General features: G+C 29.9%; 1 protein-coding gene across 2 annotated transcripts in view; it reads right to left on the reverse strand.

Moving 5' to 3' along the window:
• The window catches only part of Ddx1 (ATP-dependent RNA helicase Ddx1), a 193717-nt gene that overhangs the window by 25068 nt on the left and 156343 nt on the right, over nucleotides 1–12306 (reverse strand). For both annotated transcript variants that reach the window (XM_035363517.2, XM_085825251.1), the window contains 2 exons: nucleotides 11165–11224; nucleotides 11021–11072 (listed from right to left, as the gene is read on the reverse strand). In XM_035363517.2, the coding sequence (XP_035219408.2) occupies nucleotides 11021–11072; nucleotides 11165–11224 (112 nt within the window). The remainder of the gene's footprint in view (nucleotides 1–11020; nucleotides 11073–11164; nucleotides 11225–12306) is intronic.

Here is a 12306-nt window from a genome sequence, read left to right on the forward strand (position 1 = left end):
ACTAGTAGTCAAAGGCTACACAATTTAATTTTAATCTAAGCTGGCTCAGTAACTTTATCGTCGTAACAAATTCAAATGATAGCGGCAATTACACAAAGATGAATAATTAAAAATTATCAGAGCTGGCAGAAACTAATGCATCCAAGTGGAAAGCAAAAACACTTTGTCTTTCAGTCCCCAAACCTCAGTTTAAAAACTATCTGATTTGCATTATGGAGAGGAAACTGAAAGGATAACTTATAGTAAAGGCTAAAATTATAAACAGCTGGTTAATTTGCATAATAATAACTGTACATAACATCAAAGAATAATTTTCTTCAGTTTCTTTCTTCAAGTCTTCTTCACATAGGAATTTTTGGAACTAATTAATTTTTAGAATTTAGTGACACACTGAGTAACAAAATCTAGAAATGCAAAATTTTTAGAATTCAGGACAGGCAGTGAGAGCAGAATTTAGGATCCATGGAGATTGCATCAGGTGGGAAAATGCCTTGTGTCAGCCCTGTGTATGATCCATTGAGATATATAAGGTGAATCTTTTAAATTGTTAGTTTTCAATTTCTTTATTAATAGAAAATTTCTTTTATATAAATGCCTGTCCATGCGAAAAGATTAGAAATATTTTTGAAATTTTCCATACATGTATCTAGTGAAAAGTTGAGAAAATAAAGGGAAGAAAAACATGTTAAGAAAAAAACTTCTAGTATCAGAAGTATAACATTCAAACATTATGTTTTCTTAGTCCTTCCAAAAATTCTCCAAAATGTAAGAAATTCATCACAAACTTTCTGTTAAATATATCCATTATGTGTTAATACAATGAAGACGTTCTCATTTTGTCAATTATTTCTGGAGCCTTCTAGAATTGTGGGTCTATAAACCTTGCCTTCAAATCCTTCTAACTTTCCAAGTTGCAATGTGTAAAATTATAAAGAAAAATTAGCTTTACCAATTCTGCAAGAGAAAATAGGCTAGAAATATATTGAAAAAAAAAAAAAAAAAAATCAGTTGAAAAAATGGAAATTTTATGCAGAAAATTTATATATATTCTGACAATTCAGAATATTCTGAGACAATTACATGGGAAAAATTCTTACCATGAAAAAATGAAAGGGAAGAAATTTTTAATTAATTATATAGTATTTTGTTTTTGCTGTGAATTGTTTTGTAAACTGTGCTTTATAGCATTTATTACCTTGTTTATTTTTCAGATTCAAAATACTATAAAATAAGTCGCCAAAATGGAAAGTAATGCCACTTTACAATATGACAGCATAAGAAAATAAAATTTTATTTTAATGTTATTTCTTAAATGTAATTTAAATATATTACCATTATTTTAGTTAAATTTATCAATGTTATAACGTTTCTCCCCCAAAAAAATCGTCGAAATATTCCCAGATTTCCGAATTAAAAATTTTCTATAGAAATTGATCTTAAAATTTCCAAAATGTTGATAAGTTGCCAAATTTAGAGCCATTTAATAAAAGAATTCACATCCCCAAAAGCAGAAAGTTGTTTAAATCCTCTTCATTAGAAAAAAAATGAAATAATTTTGAAATGCTTATGTTTGACTCCTTGCTCAGAAACTCCAGTATCCCACCCCTTACATTAGAAATAGGAACAAATTATTTAATAAAACATAACTATATCCATGAACCCATTCAAAAGATAATCATATTTGTCAATGAATTGTCAAAAATATTCCTCCATAATGATAATTCACACTCAAAACAGTGGTCGTAAAAACAAGGCAGAAATTTCAGATAATTAAAATTAAGGCCTTTTGCCGATTTTGGCCGAAATTAAGGACTTTTAAGAACCAAAAATCGATTCCAGAAAAACCTAAGGACTTTTAAGGACCGTACGAACCCTGTGAAAAAAACTAGGGTGGAAAATATGTGAGAAGGAGACACATGCTAGCATATACGGTACATGTCCATTTCTTATACATAATTGCAGATCTTTCAGTTCTGAATCTAACAACATTTAAATTGTAAAAAAATACCTCAAATAGAATACAAGATATGAGCAAATATGCTCCTAAATAACCTTGATGATAATTTTAGTCACTAAGTTGGCATTTTTCACTCACCTGGTAACTTTTTTGAAGACTCAAGAAAACTTTCTGAAACCCTATGACAGACTTTTCACTGAATTTCTAGAAGCCTGTGCAACTCTATATAACTCCTAGTTAGTCGCTAATAAGCTGCAAGAGTAGTAGTTCAAAGAGTGTTAACGGAACTATGTTTTAATGATTTTAGTGAGTGATTTTTGGAATAATTGATATTCCTAAGAAACTGCTTAATTTTTACTCTCTCCTTATGCTATTTATCATTATTAATTACGCTGTGTATCATTTATTTTTATAACAAACTGAATTTCTTATCTGGAGTGATCGCTCAAAGAGAGAGCCACAAAAAGTTAAAGTTTGAAATATTTTAGTCAATTTCGACTATATTTTGAATTCTAAAGTTACAAAATATTTTCTCCCTCTTTTCTGCAAGTCTTTGTGGTGTAACTAGAAGCACACTTAACGCATGATTGGGAGGTCCAGAATTCAAATCCCAGCAAGAGCACAGTACTTTTTTCATGTTTCTTGCATTGATATAACCTAATGAGTTACAAAACAAAAGGCACCCAAACATGGTGGGCAATAATTTATCACCATCAGGATTTGGTGATTGGGTCCTCTCATCTTCATCATCATCCCTCATCATTTTCTCATTCATTTCTGTGTGCCTGTGTAGAGTAACTGGAAGCTTACCTGATGTATAATTGAGAGATCCAGAATTCAAATTCTGGCAAGATCACATCACATTTTCAATGTTTCTTACATCAATATTACCTAATGGATTCACAAGTGGCACCCAAACTAAAAGGTGGTAGATGATAATTTATCAGCACCAGGATTTGATGGTTGCATTCTCTCACCCACAGTCGCCCTTTAAAAGGGGAAGTATATAAGGTATTTTTTTCTCTCCTTTCTAAGTGCTTTGTGGTATGTAATTGGGAGCACACCTGATATGTAACTGAGAGGTCTCGAGTTTGAATGCTGGTGAGGGCAGAGCACATTTTTCAAAGCATTTTTGATAATTTCTGACTGATTTAAATTGAGAATAGGATTGAGATTTTTTACTTTTACACGGCAGCAAAGATGCTAGAACCAACCAGTTAAATCAGCAATTTTCAACATATTTCATCTCATGCCACGTTGAAAAATATGTACAAAATTTTCCTGTCAGTAAAGTAAAAAAATTATTGCATTCAGAAGTTCAGCAGTTGATACATGAATCCTGCTGATAAAAGATTTTTAAAACATTTCTCTCATTTATGTTCGTATTTGTTATGATGCCAATTATTGGAATATTACATGGTTTTAATTTATTTAAACAAATATAAAAAGGTTTATTTATTTTTTATTTCTTTAAATAAATTTTCTTTCTAAGCACCAGACTGAATTTTCTCAATGTAATGAGCGAAAACAGTTCATAAACAACATTTTCAGAAGAAAACTGGTTCATTATATTTTCTTTTTCCTCTGTCTCTTTTTCATTCTCTTTTTTTCATTAAAATTAATTCTCATTTTTCAGGGGAAGCATTAAAAATGCTATTAGTCTCAAACCTCACCTTTTTTGCCCACCACAGCATTTCTGAAGCAAAGTTCTGCTATTCTGCTAAACATTGTTTAGGTGTTCAGCAATGAATATGGAAATAACATAAATGTCATAAAGAGGAAAACATTGTTTTTCTCTTATTCGATATTGTACTCAAGTAAATTCAGTAAATTTTTCCTCTGTCTCTTTTCATTCTCTTTTTTTCTTGGGAGGGGGGGAAGCATTAAAAATGCTATTAGTCTCAAACCTCACCTTTTTTTGCCTACCACAGCATTTCTCAAGCAGAGTTCTGCTATTCTGCTAAACATTGTTTAGGCGTTCAGCAATGAATATAAAAATAACATAAATGTCATAAAGAGGAAAACATTTTTTCCCCCTGATTCAGTATTGTATTCAAGTAAATTCAGAGGATGAAATAGGTATTTTTGTGACAAGAGTCTAGCCTATAATGATTGAAAAGCTGCCTTTGTCTGTTCGGATATACTATGTTACGACTCATCCCACATCATCAACATTTATATGAATTTCTTTGTTATTTGTGTTACCAATTAAACTGTAAAACAAAAGAAAATGATAATTTAATTTAATAACAAAAAATTGAAGGAGGTTAACTTATTCTTTAGCAATTTTTTGTTAAACTGTACATTTTGACATTGCAAGGCTATGCATGCAGTACAAATCTAACCGAACATAGCTGAACAGCCAAAGGCAGCTTTTCAATTGTCACAGACTACAATCTAGTACGATTGGATACGTGTTAATGATGCAAGAATTGTAGAAGCATGTGGTTGGTTAAAAAGAGTGCTAGTGTATATTTTTTAATTTTACTATTATTTTTACTCTTATTTTATTAATATTTTATTTTGTATCACACTTTTAAATTCTTATATAGATTTTAAAAGTTCAAATGTGGCAATTCTAGAAGACAAATAACCCCAATAATTATGAAAAGACTAGAGATTGAAGCTTTAGAATTTCAAAAGACTGATGAAGAAAGAGGTGCAAAAAAATATTTGTTGTTACAATAAAAGTTATTTATGAATAGGCTTTACATGGACTACCCAGAATATCCTCTTCCACTGTGTCTCTCTTGAGGTAAAAACTTTCAAATACAGCAATAGCTCCAACAAAATTGAACAGATATTTCACGACAAATCATACTAATATGAAAAATAAAACTATTGGTTATTTAAAAAAAAAACTTTTTTTTAAACCTCAAAATAAATGGAATGCAGCTTTTGTAAACACATTCACTTTCAATAAAAAGGCTCAGGAAAAAAAATCTGGGGCGGGAGGGGGGGGGAAGAACTTTCTTGGAAAATTGCATTGGTATTTGTACTGTTGCTTATACAGTATGGTCAGCTCCATAAAAGGCTTTGTTGCTCTTGTAAAAGAAAAAAAAAAATTAATGTTATTCCCATACATTATTTTTGATAATGTTATAAAAACATTAAACTTCATTAAATGAAAGACACTTCACTCCAGAATTTTTAAAAAGCTCTGTGAAAAAATGGATAAAGTGTACACAAATCTTTTACTATACATTGAAATAAAGTGGTTAAGTAGAGGCAGAGTTTTTACTAAAGTTTTTGAACTAAAGAATGTATGCATATTTTCAACAAAATGACAAAGAAAAAAAAAAATTACCAAATGCTTTAAAGATCAAATGTAAGCACAGATGCTAGCCTATTTAGCAGATATTTTATATCACTTGAATCAAAAGTATAAGTTACTGCAAGGCAGCGGAGATGATATACTAACTTCAAGTGACAAGATACTTGAATTTAAGAGAAAAATTAATTTATGGAAAAATCATGCTGCAAAAAGGAATTTTGACATGTTTGAATAAAAGGCCAGACTAAAAAGTGAAGATGGATAGAAACAAATTTCAAATTTCATTGTATCCTACTAGAGGAGCTGTCGAAGAAAAGGGATAATTATTTTCCATCATTGTCAACAGAGCTATACAACTGGGTGAGGAACCCATTCTCTCACATGTCATTTCATCCTTAGAACCTAACTTTAAAGGATGAAGAATCCATTTTGTAATTTACTATTGGATGATGAGTTTTAATGGCATAATTTTGGGATAAATTCTGTATTTTTGTTGAAAGAGAGTATCCAAAATTCACATGAAAACAATTAATATATTACTACAATTTTCAACACTGTACATGCGTGAACAAGCCTTGTCTTGTTTAACAAGTATTAACAATAAGGACAGAAATTGCCTTCTTTCTGTGGAAGATAAAATTTGCATATGCATATTGAAAATCAAACCCCAAATTCAGCATTTATGCCCCCCAAAAAAGGCACAGATTACACATTAATATTTGTTATAAATTGTTATACTAAAGAAATTTATTATTCATGTATACCTTATATTTAGTATTATATAACCTCACGGTACTGTTATGTTATTGGGACTGGATTAAGAAATGTATGCACGTATGTATGTATGTGCATATATGTGCACACATATCTTCATACAGTACCAACCTTCCTTTTTTTTTTTTTTTTTCTTTAATAAATGACTAAAATGATAGTTATTTTTGTTTCCATTAATGGTCGATGATGAAAATATTATTACATGCATTGGGGTTCTCCAGAACTTGAACATTGTCAGTGTTCCATAAGCGTGAAAAAGGTTGAAAAATGCTGATATAAGCGAATATAAGAAAATATATGGCAACATAAATGAACAGATATAACACCAAATGTTATCTCTATTAGTCAAGAAATAATATAGCAAACATAAAAAAAAGTACGGCAACACAAATAAAAAGATGTTGCCACTCAGTGCTATCACCATGTATTATTTTTGAGGAAATTATATAGTGAATACAAAAAACAAAAGAAAAAGTAAGGCTATACAAATAAAGAGATGCTGCCACCCAGTGTTATCACCATGTAATATTTTTGATGAAATAATATAGTGAATGTTAGAAAAAAGGATGGAACATTATTTGGGGAATTCTAAAGATATAAAATATAAAATATTTTTAACTTGTGGCACTTTGTTGCCATTCGGTGAAGTGTAAAATATTTAATTTTTCTTTTAAATGTAATCTGCCTATTATTGATTAACAAATTAAGCAATTTTAAACAAATAAATACAATTCTCTATTTTTTGTTTATGAATTAGCAGTTGGAAATATGAAATTACACTTGCTGATTTATTAAAAGCATTATAGTCAAAAGTCTTTAATCCGGACTCGTCGGGACTTTGGCGATTCTGGATTATAGATCATAAGTTTAAATCTGGTAAGATGGCATGCAGAAATTATAAAATTAAAAATATGAAACTGTTATTTATGAAATAAAGAGCAATTATTATCTAAAAGGTATCAAAATTCACAAAATAAAGAGCTTAATATTTATTTGTTTACTTTATTAAACATTTCTTTCAATGTAAGTTGTTTAAGTTGCTTCGTTTTTTTATGTGATAATACATTCTCTTTAATTCTATAAACAGACATAATTTCTTGTTCAGTTCCACTGTTCAAGTCCTGTAATTGCTGTGTCAAGAATATCGACTAACTTGTTAATTGAAATTTTTTCATTTTCAATAACCTCTCTGTCACTTTCTTCACTATCAGAAGCGGTACATCAAAACATGCTTTCGCTTTGTAGATCCTTTGGCAGCTCCAGAATCGGAAACTCTTTTTGACATAATTGAAAGTTCAAGCTCACTTTTTATGAAATTGCTCTAACAGTCTGCATTTATTAAAAAAAAAAGAAAAAAGAAAAAGAAAAAAAAATTTGCCGGATCCAATTAGAGGATTAAGGAACAATGCAATCTGCAAGTTTGTAGCTTTGAGGTCCGGATTATAGATCATTCTGGATTATGGACGTCCAGATTAAAGACTTTTGACTGTATATTTTTTTCTTGTTTATAGAAACTATTTACCGGGTGACCAAAAAGTCAGTATAAATTTGAAAACTTAATAAATCACGGAATAATGTAGATGGAGAGGTAAAAATTGACACACATACTTAGAATGACATGGGATTTTATTAGAACCAAAAAAAAGTTTAAAAAATGTTATCAGGCCTTTTTTCTTCGAGGAAATGAGTGATTCTGGTTTTGTTACTGCTACCATGACGGGCGAGAGGTATGCCGATATGTTACAGAATCGCATCGTCCCCAGCCTGGCTGATAAACACCTGCTGGAACGTACGATTTTTATGCAGGATGGCGCTCCACCCCATATTGTTAGACACGTGGAAGATCTCTTGCACGCGTCGTTTGGTGATGATCGTGTGCTCAGCCACCACTTTCGTCATGCTTGGCCTCCCAGGTCCCCAGTCCGTGTGATTATTGGCTTTGGGGTTACCTGAAGTCGCAAGTGTATCGTAATCAACCGACATCTCCAGGGATGCTAAAAGACAACATCCGACGCCAATGCCTCACCATAACTCCGGACATGCTTTACAGTGCTGTTCACAACATTATTCCTCGATTACAGCTATTGTTAAGGAATGATGGTGAACATATTGAGCATTTCCTGTAAAGAACATCATCTTTGCTTTGTCTTAATTTGTTATGCTAATTATTGCTTTTCTGATCAGATTATTGCTTTTCTAATAAAACCCCATGTCATTCTAAGTATGTGTGTCAATTTTTACCTCTCTATCTACATTATTTCATGATTTATTAAGTTTTCAAATTTATACTGACTTTTTGATCACCCGGCATTATAAGTCAGCAGTTAGTTATTTGAAAAGTGAAATGGACAGAAAAATTTAAATTTTAGAATAATAACAAAAGAAAGTGAAAAACCAAAGAAAGTGATATTTCATTATAAAGTTAAAAAGTGTAAAAATGTTGACTTGGCATGAGTGAGTCCATGAGCAGATAGATAAACTGCAATTCAATAGCAGCACAAAGAACTCCAAACTTGCTGGTACAATTATACATAAAAATATCATGTTTGTGAAAAACCTATGTTTAATGATATTCAACACATCCATAATTCTGATATGCATTATGACTGCATTCTATTTGCCTCACATATTAAATCTTTTGAATGTTTCAAATATTAAAATTAAACATTAGATAGTAAAAAAAAAAGCTCTCCCTTATATTCTCAAACTTTACATGAGATTATCAAATATAGCAATAAAGATGAGCATATACACAGAATTATAATTAAAAGAGTAATATTACTTGAAAAGAGAGTCACATTAAAGTATTTTATCATTTTGTAAGATCTCAGTTGCTTCGTTTTTAATAAAATTCATAGTTCAGATACCATATCAGATTTGAATTCATAGGCAATTATTAGCAACACTGTCATTTTTGTTACCAGACCAAACATTTTAGTTACCTTTGAAGTTTTGCATTAAAGAAGCCTGAATTCTCATGTCTGATAAATCTTTAAAACTAGTATTTATTGGCCCTTTGATAATTATGCAAAAACCTATTTTAAACCTTAATTAGTAAACAGGAATTTTTCAAAGCCTTTACTAAAATTTCTTAACTTATTAGTTTTAACTCTATTTAATCCTGTCTTAACAAAAAGTTTGAAAGCTTTACATCATCATCTTTTACTTGCTTCAGTTGCAGTATAACATAGAGAAATATATGTGTCAAAAACCATTCATTTACTTATTTTTGCTTTATTACGTTATTTTATTTAAGGAATAAAGTTTCAATAGAATTATTTTTCATGAAAAAAAATTGGTTTGTGCCATTCACTAAAATAAACAGAACATTTCAGGAAAATTAACAAGCTGAAATGCTTTCTTTTCTTCTGTTAATACACTGATTTCACAAGAAATATGACCTTCACACTAATTAGGATTAAATGCATCTCAATAAGAAACATGGTTTCACATATGTAAGGATTTAATTTTTCTTCTTCATAAGTATCTGCAATTCCTATTTCAGTTCAAAATTTATTGCTGCCCAACAACTAGTAACATTCAGGTTTGTGTTTCTGAAATATGTACACTGCACTTAAAAAAAAAAAAAAAAAAAAAGAGAGAGAGAGAGAGAGAGAGGACAGTTATATATTTCCAGTTCTACTGGGCTGAAGCGTGACTTAGGATATATATTAGATTTATATATAGCATTGTTCTAACATCAGTATTTTGACACAAAATCGGATTTTTTTCTGAACTAATATAGTAAGTCGCGCTTTCGAGAGATGAAAAACGCAAGTTGAATTTCGTCAATCGGCCCAGTAGAACGGGAGATACAGAACTGTCCCCCCCTTTTTTTTTGTGCAGTGTACATTATGTGACGTTTAATTGCGATCACATTTGTCCATGGCTATTTTGATATCATTCAAAAGTGAAAAAATATTCTACAAAATTGGAATTTAATATAAAAACCATGGAATTTAATATAAAAACGACAAGAAACATATAAATAAGGACCTTCAAACAATTTTAATTAGAAAAAGGCAAAATTTTGTTTATGAACTTTTCATAATGTCTTTAATGCAGTAGTTCATTTATGAATTGTTCATAACATTTCTGGAAGATATTTGATAGATGCTCTACTCCTAATCTTAATACTCAAACAGCATCCCCTCATTTACTGAAAAGAGAAAATACAGATGTAGAATTTAAAATTTAAATAGTAACCTAACTTTAACATAGATGTTTTGAGGTTCGCCCCCTCTCCCTCTTTCCTTCTTTTTTAAGTAGTAGGGGGGGGTAATTCTGAAGAGTTTTTTTTTATCCTTCAGAATAGGGAACTTTGTATGATCATCCTCAACATGAACAGAGTTATTCAAAATCGAAATTAAACTAAGGATACTTTTTTGCATAATTTTAAATGGTCAACTAAAATTGGAACCAAGCTTTTTGGTAACATAATTTCTTATTTGGTGACATTTTTCTGAATCTTGGTAAATTTCATAACCTATTTTGACCTTATTTGGCAACTTTGTTTTGATTTAAAAAAATTTATTCTATAATATTTAAAAAATATTGACTTGTTGATCAAAATAGCGATGTATTTTCCATGTTTCCGTACACAAATGAGTGGGGCTTCAGCATTTTGATAGCAATATCTGAATGATAACACTAACCGCAATCCCATTTACCTCCTGTAACGCTAAAATATTTTAAAGTATTTCTTAAATAATGAAAATGAAATTAAATCAGTATTTTCAGGACTTATTTTATCTTAAACATATTGTATAAATACAGTAAATGTATTAGAGGTTGCTACTTTATTCACACTTACATGCATTATTATAATTAACAAAATAACAAAATTATGAAAAATATTTACAACATTATTATTGAAAAAAAAAATTTTTTTTTCCGATTTAATGATTTAAAAAAGATTTCCAACATGAAATTTTACTAAACATGACAAATATTTTAAAAAGTTTATAAATGAATATATATATGGGTGTTAGGATATTTATGTATGTGAAACATACCTGGTGTATTACTTCCAAACCTAGTATTATCTTTCGCATGGACTTCATCAGTCTAAAAAGTGGTATTTAACAAATTAAAATTCATTAATACTTTTTTAAAATTTATTATCAACAGAATTTGTTGACTAATTCTTAAAATGTTACTTTAATTGGTCTTTTCAAATTTCGCCATGAGGTGTCTGTCCTTGGATCAACCATGCAAACCTAAAATGAAAAACTTTCCATTTTACAACTTCATTTTTCAAACTACAACTGAACATACTAAGCTTCAAAATAAACGGGGCAATACCTCACACAGTCTGGCTTTGAACAGTCTAATTATCAGTAGAGTAGTCCAGTTTAAAAAAAAAAAAAATAAATAAATAAATAAATAAAATAAATAAATTAAATTTTAATTGAAAAAATGAAGATAAATCCTAAAAGAATTAGTATACAAAATTATTTGTTAATACATTAAATAATCATTTTCTGCCCTTTTTACAGCATTCTATGTTCATTTTTATGTGATTTTAAGGTTACGCGGTAAGAAACTAGATAAAAAAATAAACGCGCATGTGCAACTTATTAGATGATGACTGCATCAAATTCTGTGCATGAATAATAAACAAAAATTACTGAAATGGTCGAAACCTTTGTAAGATCATATTATGAAAATTAATCACAATATGTCACCTTATGCAACAAACAATAAATAATACAATCCATTGAAATAAATAATAATGAAAAAATAAAAATCTGAAAGCCTTCAGATTTTACATTACGCCCAAAGGGCCAATGTTCTTTAACATTTGGTGTGTTACCTTTATTTATTAAATATCATGTTCTTCGCACTTAAACCATAAAATTCAGTTCAACAGCAATATCGCAAAATGCAAGGTGTGACTCAAAAAAGGAAAGAAAAAAAAAAAAAAGAAGAAGAAGGAGACTGATCCAATAAATTTTTGTTCTTACAGAATCATATCCCCGTGCCATTATCACCTTCAAAGTAGTCCCCTTCAACATTCACACACTTCTGCCATTGCTGGCAACAGTTCTGGAGCGAGGTTTTTGGAAGGTTTTTCAGGAGATTCTCCATTTTTGTCTGAATGCCTTCAAATGAGATAAAATAAATTAAATAATAAATAAAAAATTTGTTGAAGTTTTACAAAATATGAAATAGATAATGAAACAAATTCCAAATTTAGTGCCCATATCTGGGTAAAAATGTACGTTATTCAAAATTTTATGGCTCAAGGAACCGTGGTTTTATCACAATGCAAGAAACATACATACATTTATGCAGATTC

Source organism: Stegodyphus dumicola, chromosome 10, assembly GCF_044657685.1.
Source record: "Stegodyphus dumicola isolate Sdum_Otavi_A_Nest chromosome 10, ASM4465768v1".
Lineage (NCBI taxonomy): Eukaryota > Metazoa > Arthropoda > Arachnida > Araneae > Eresidae > Stegodyphus > Stegodyphus dumicola.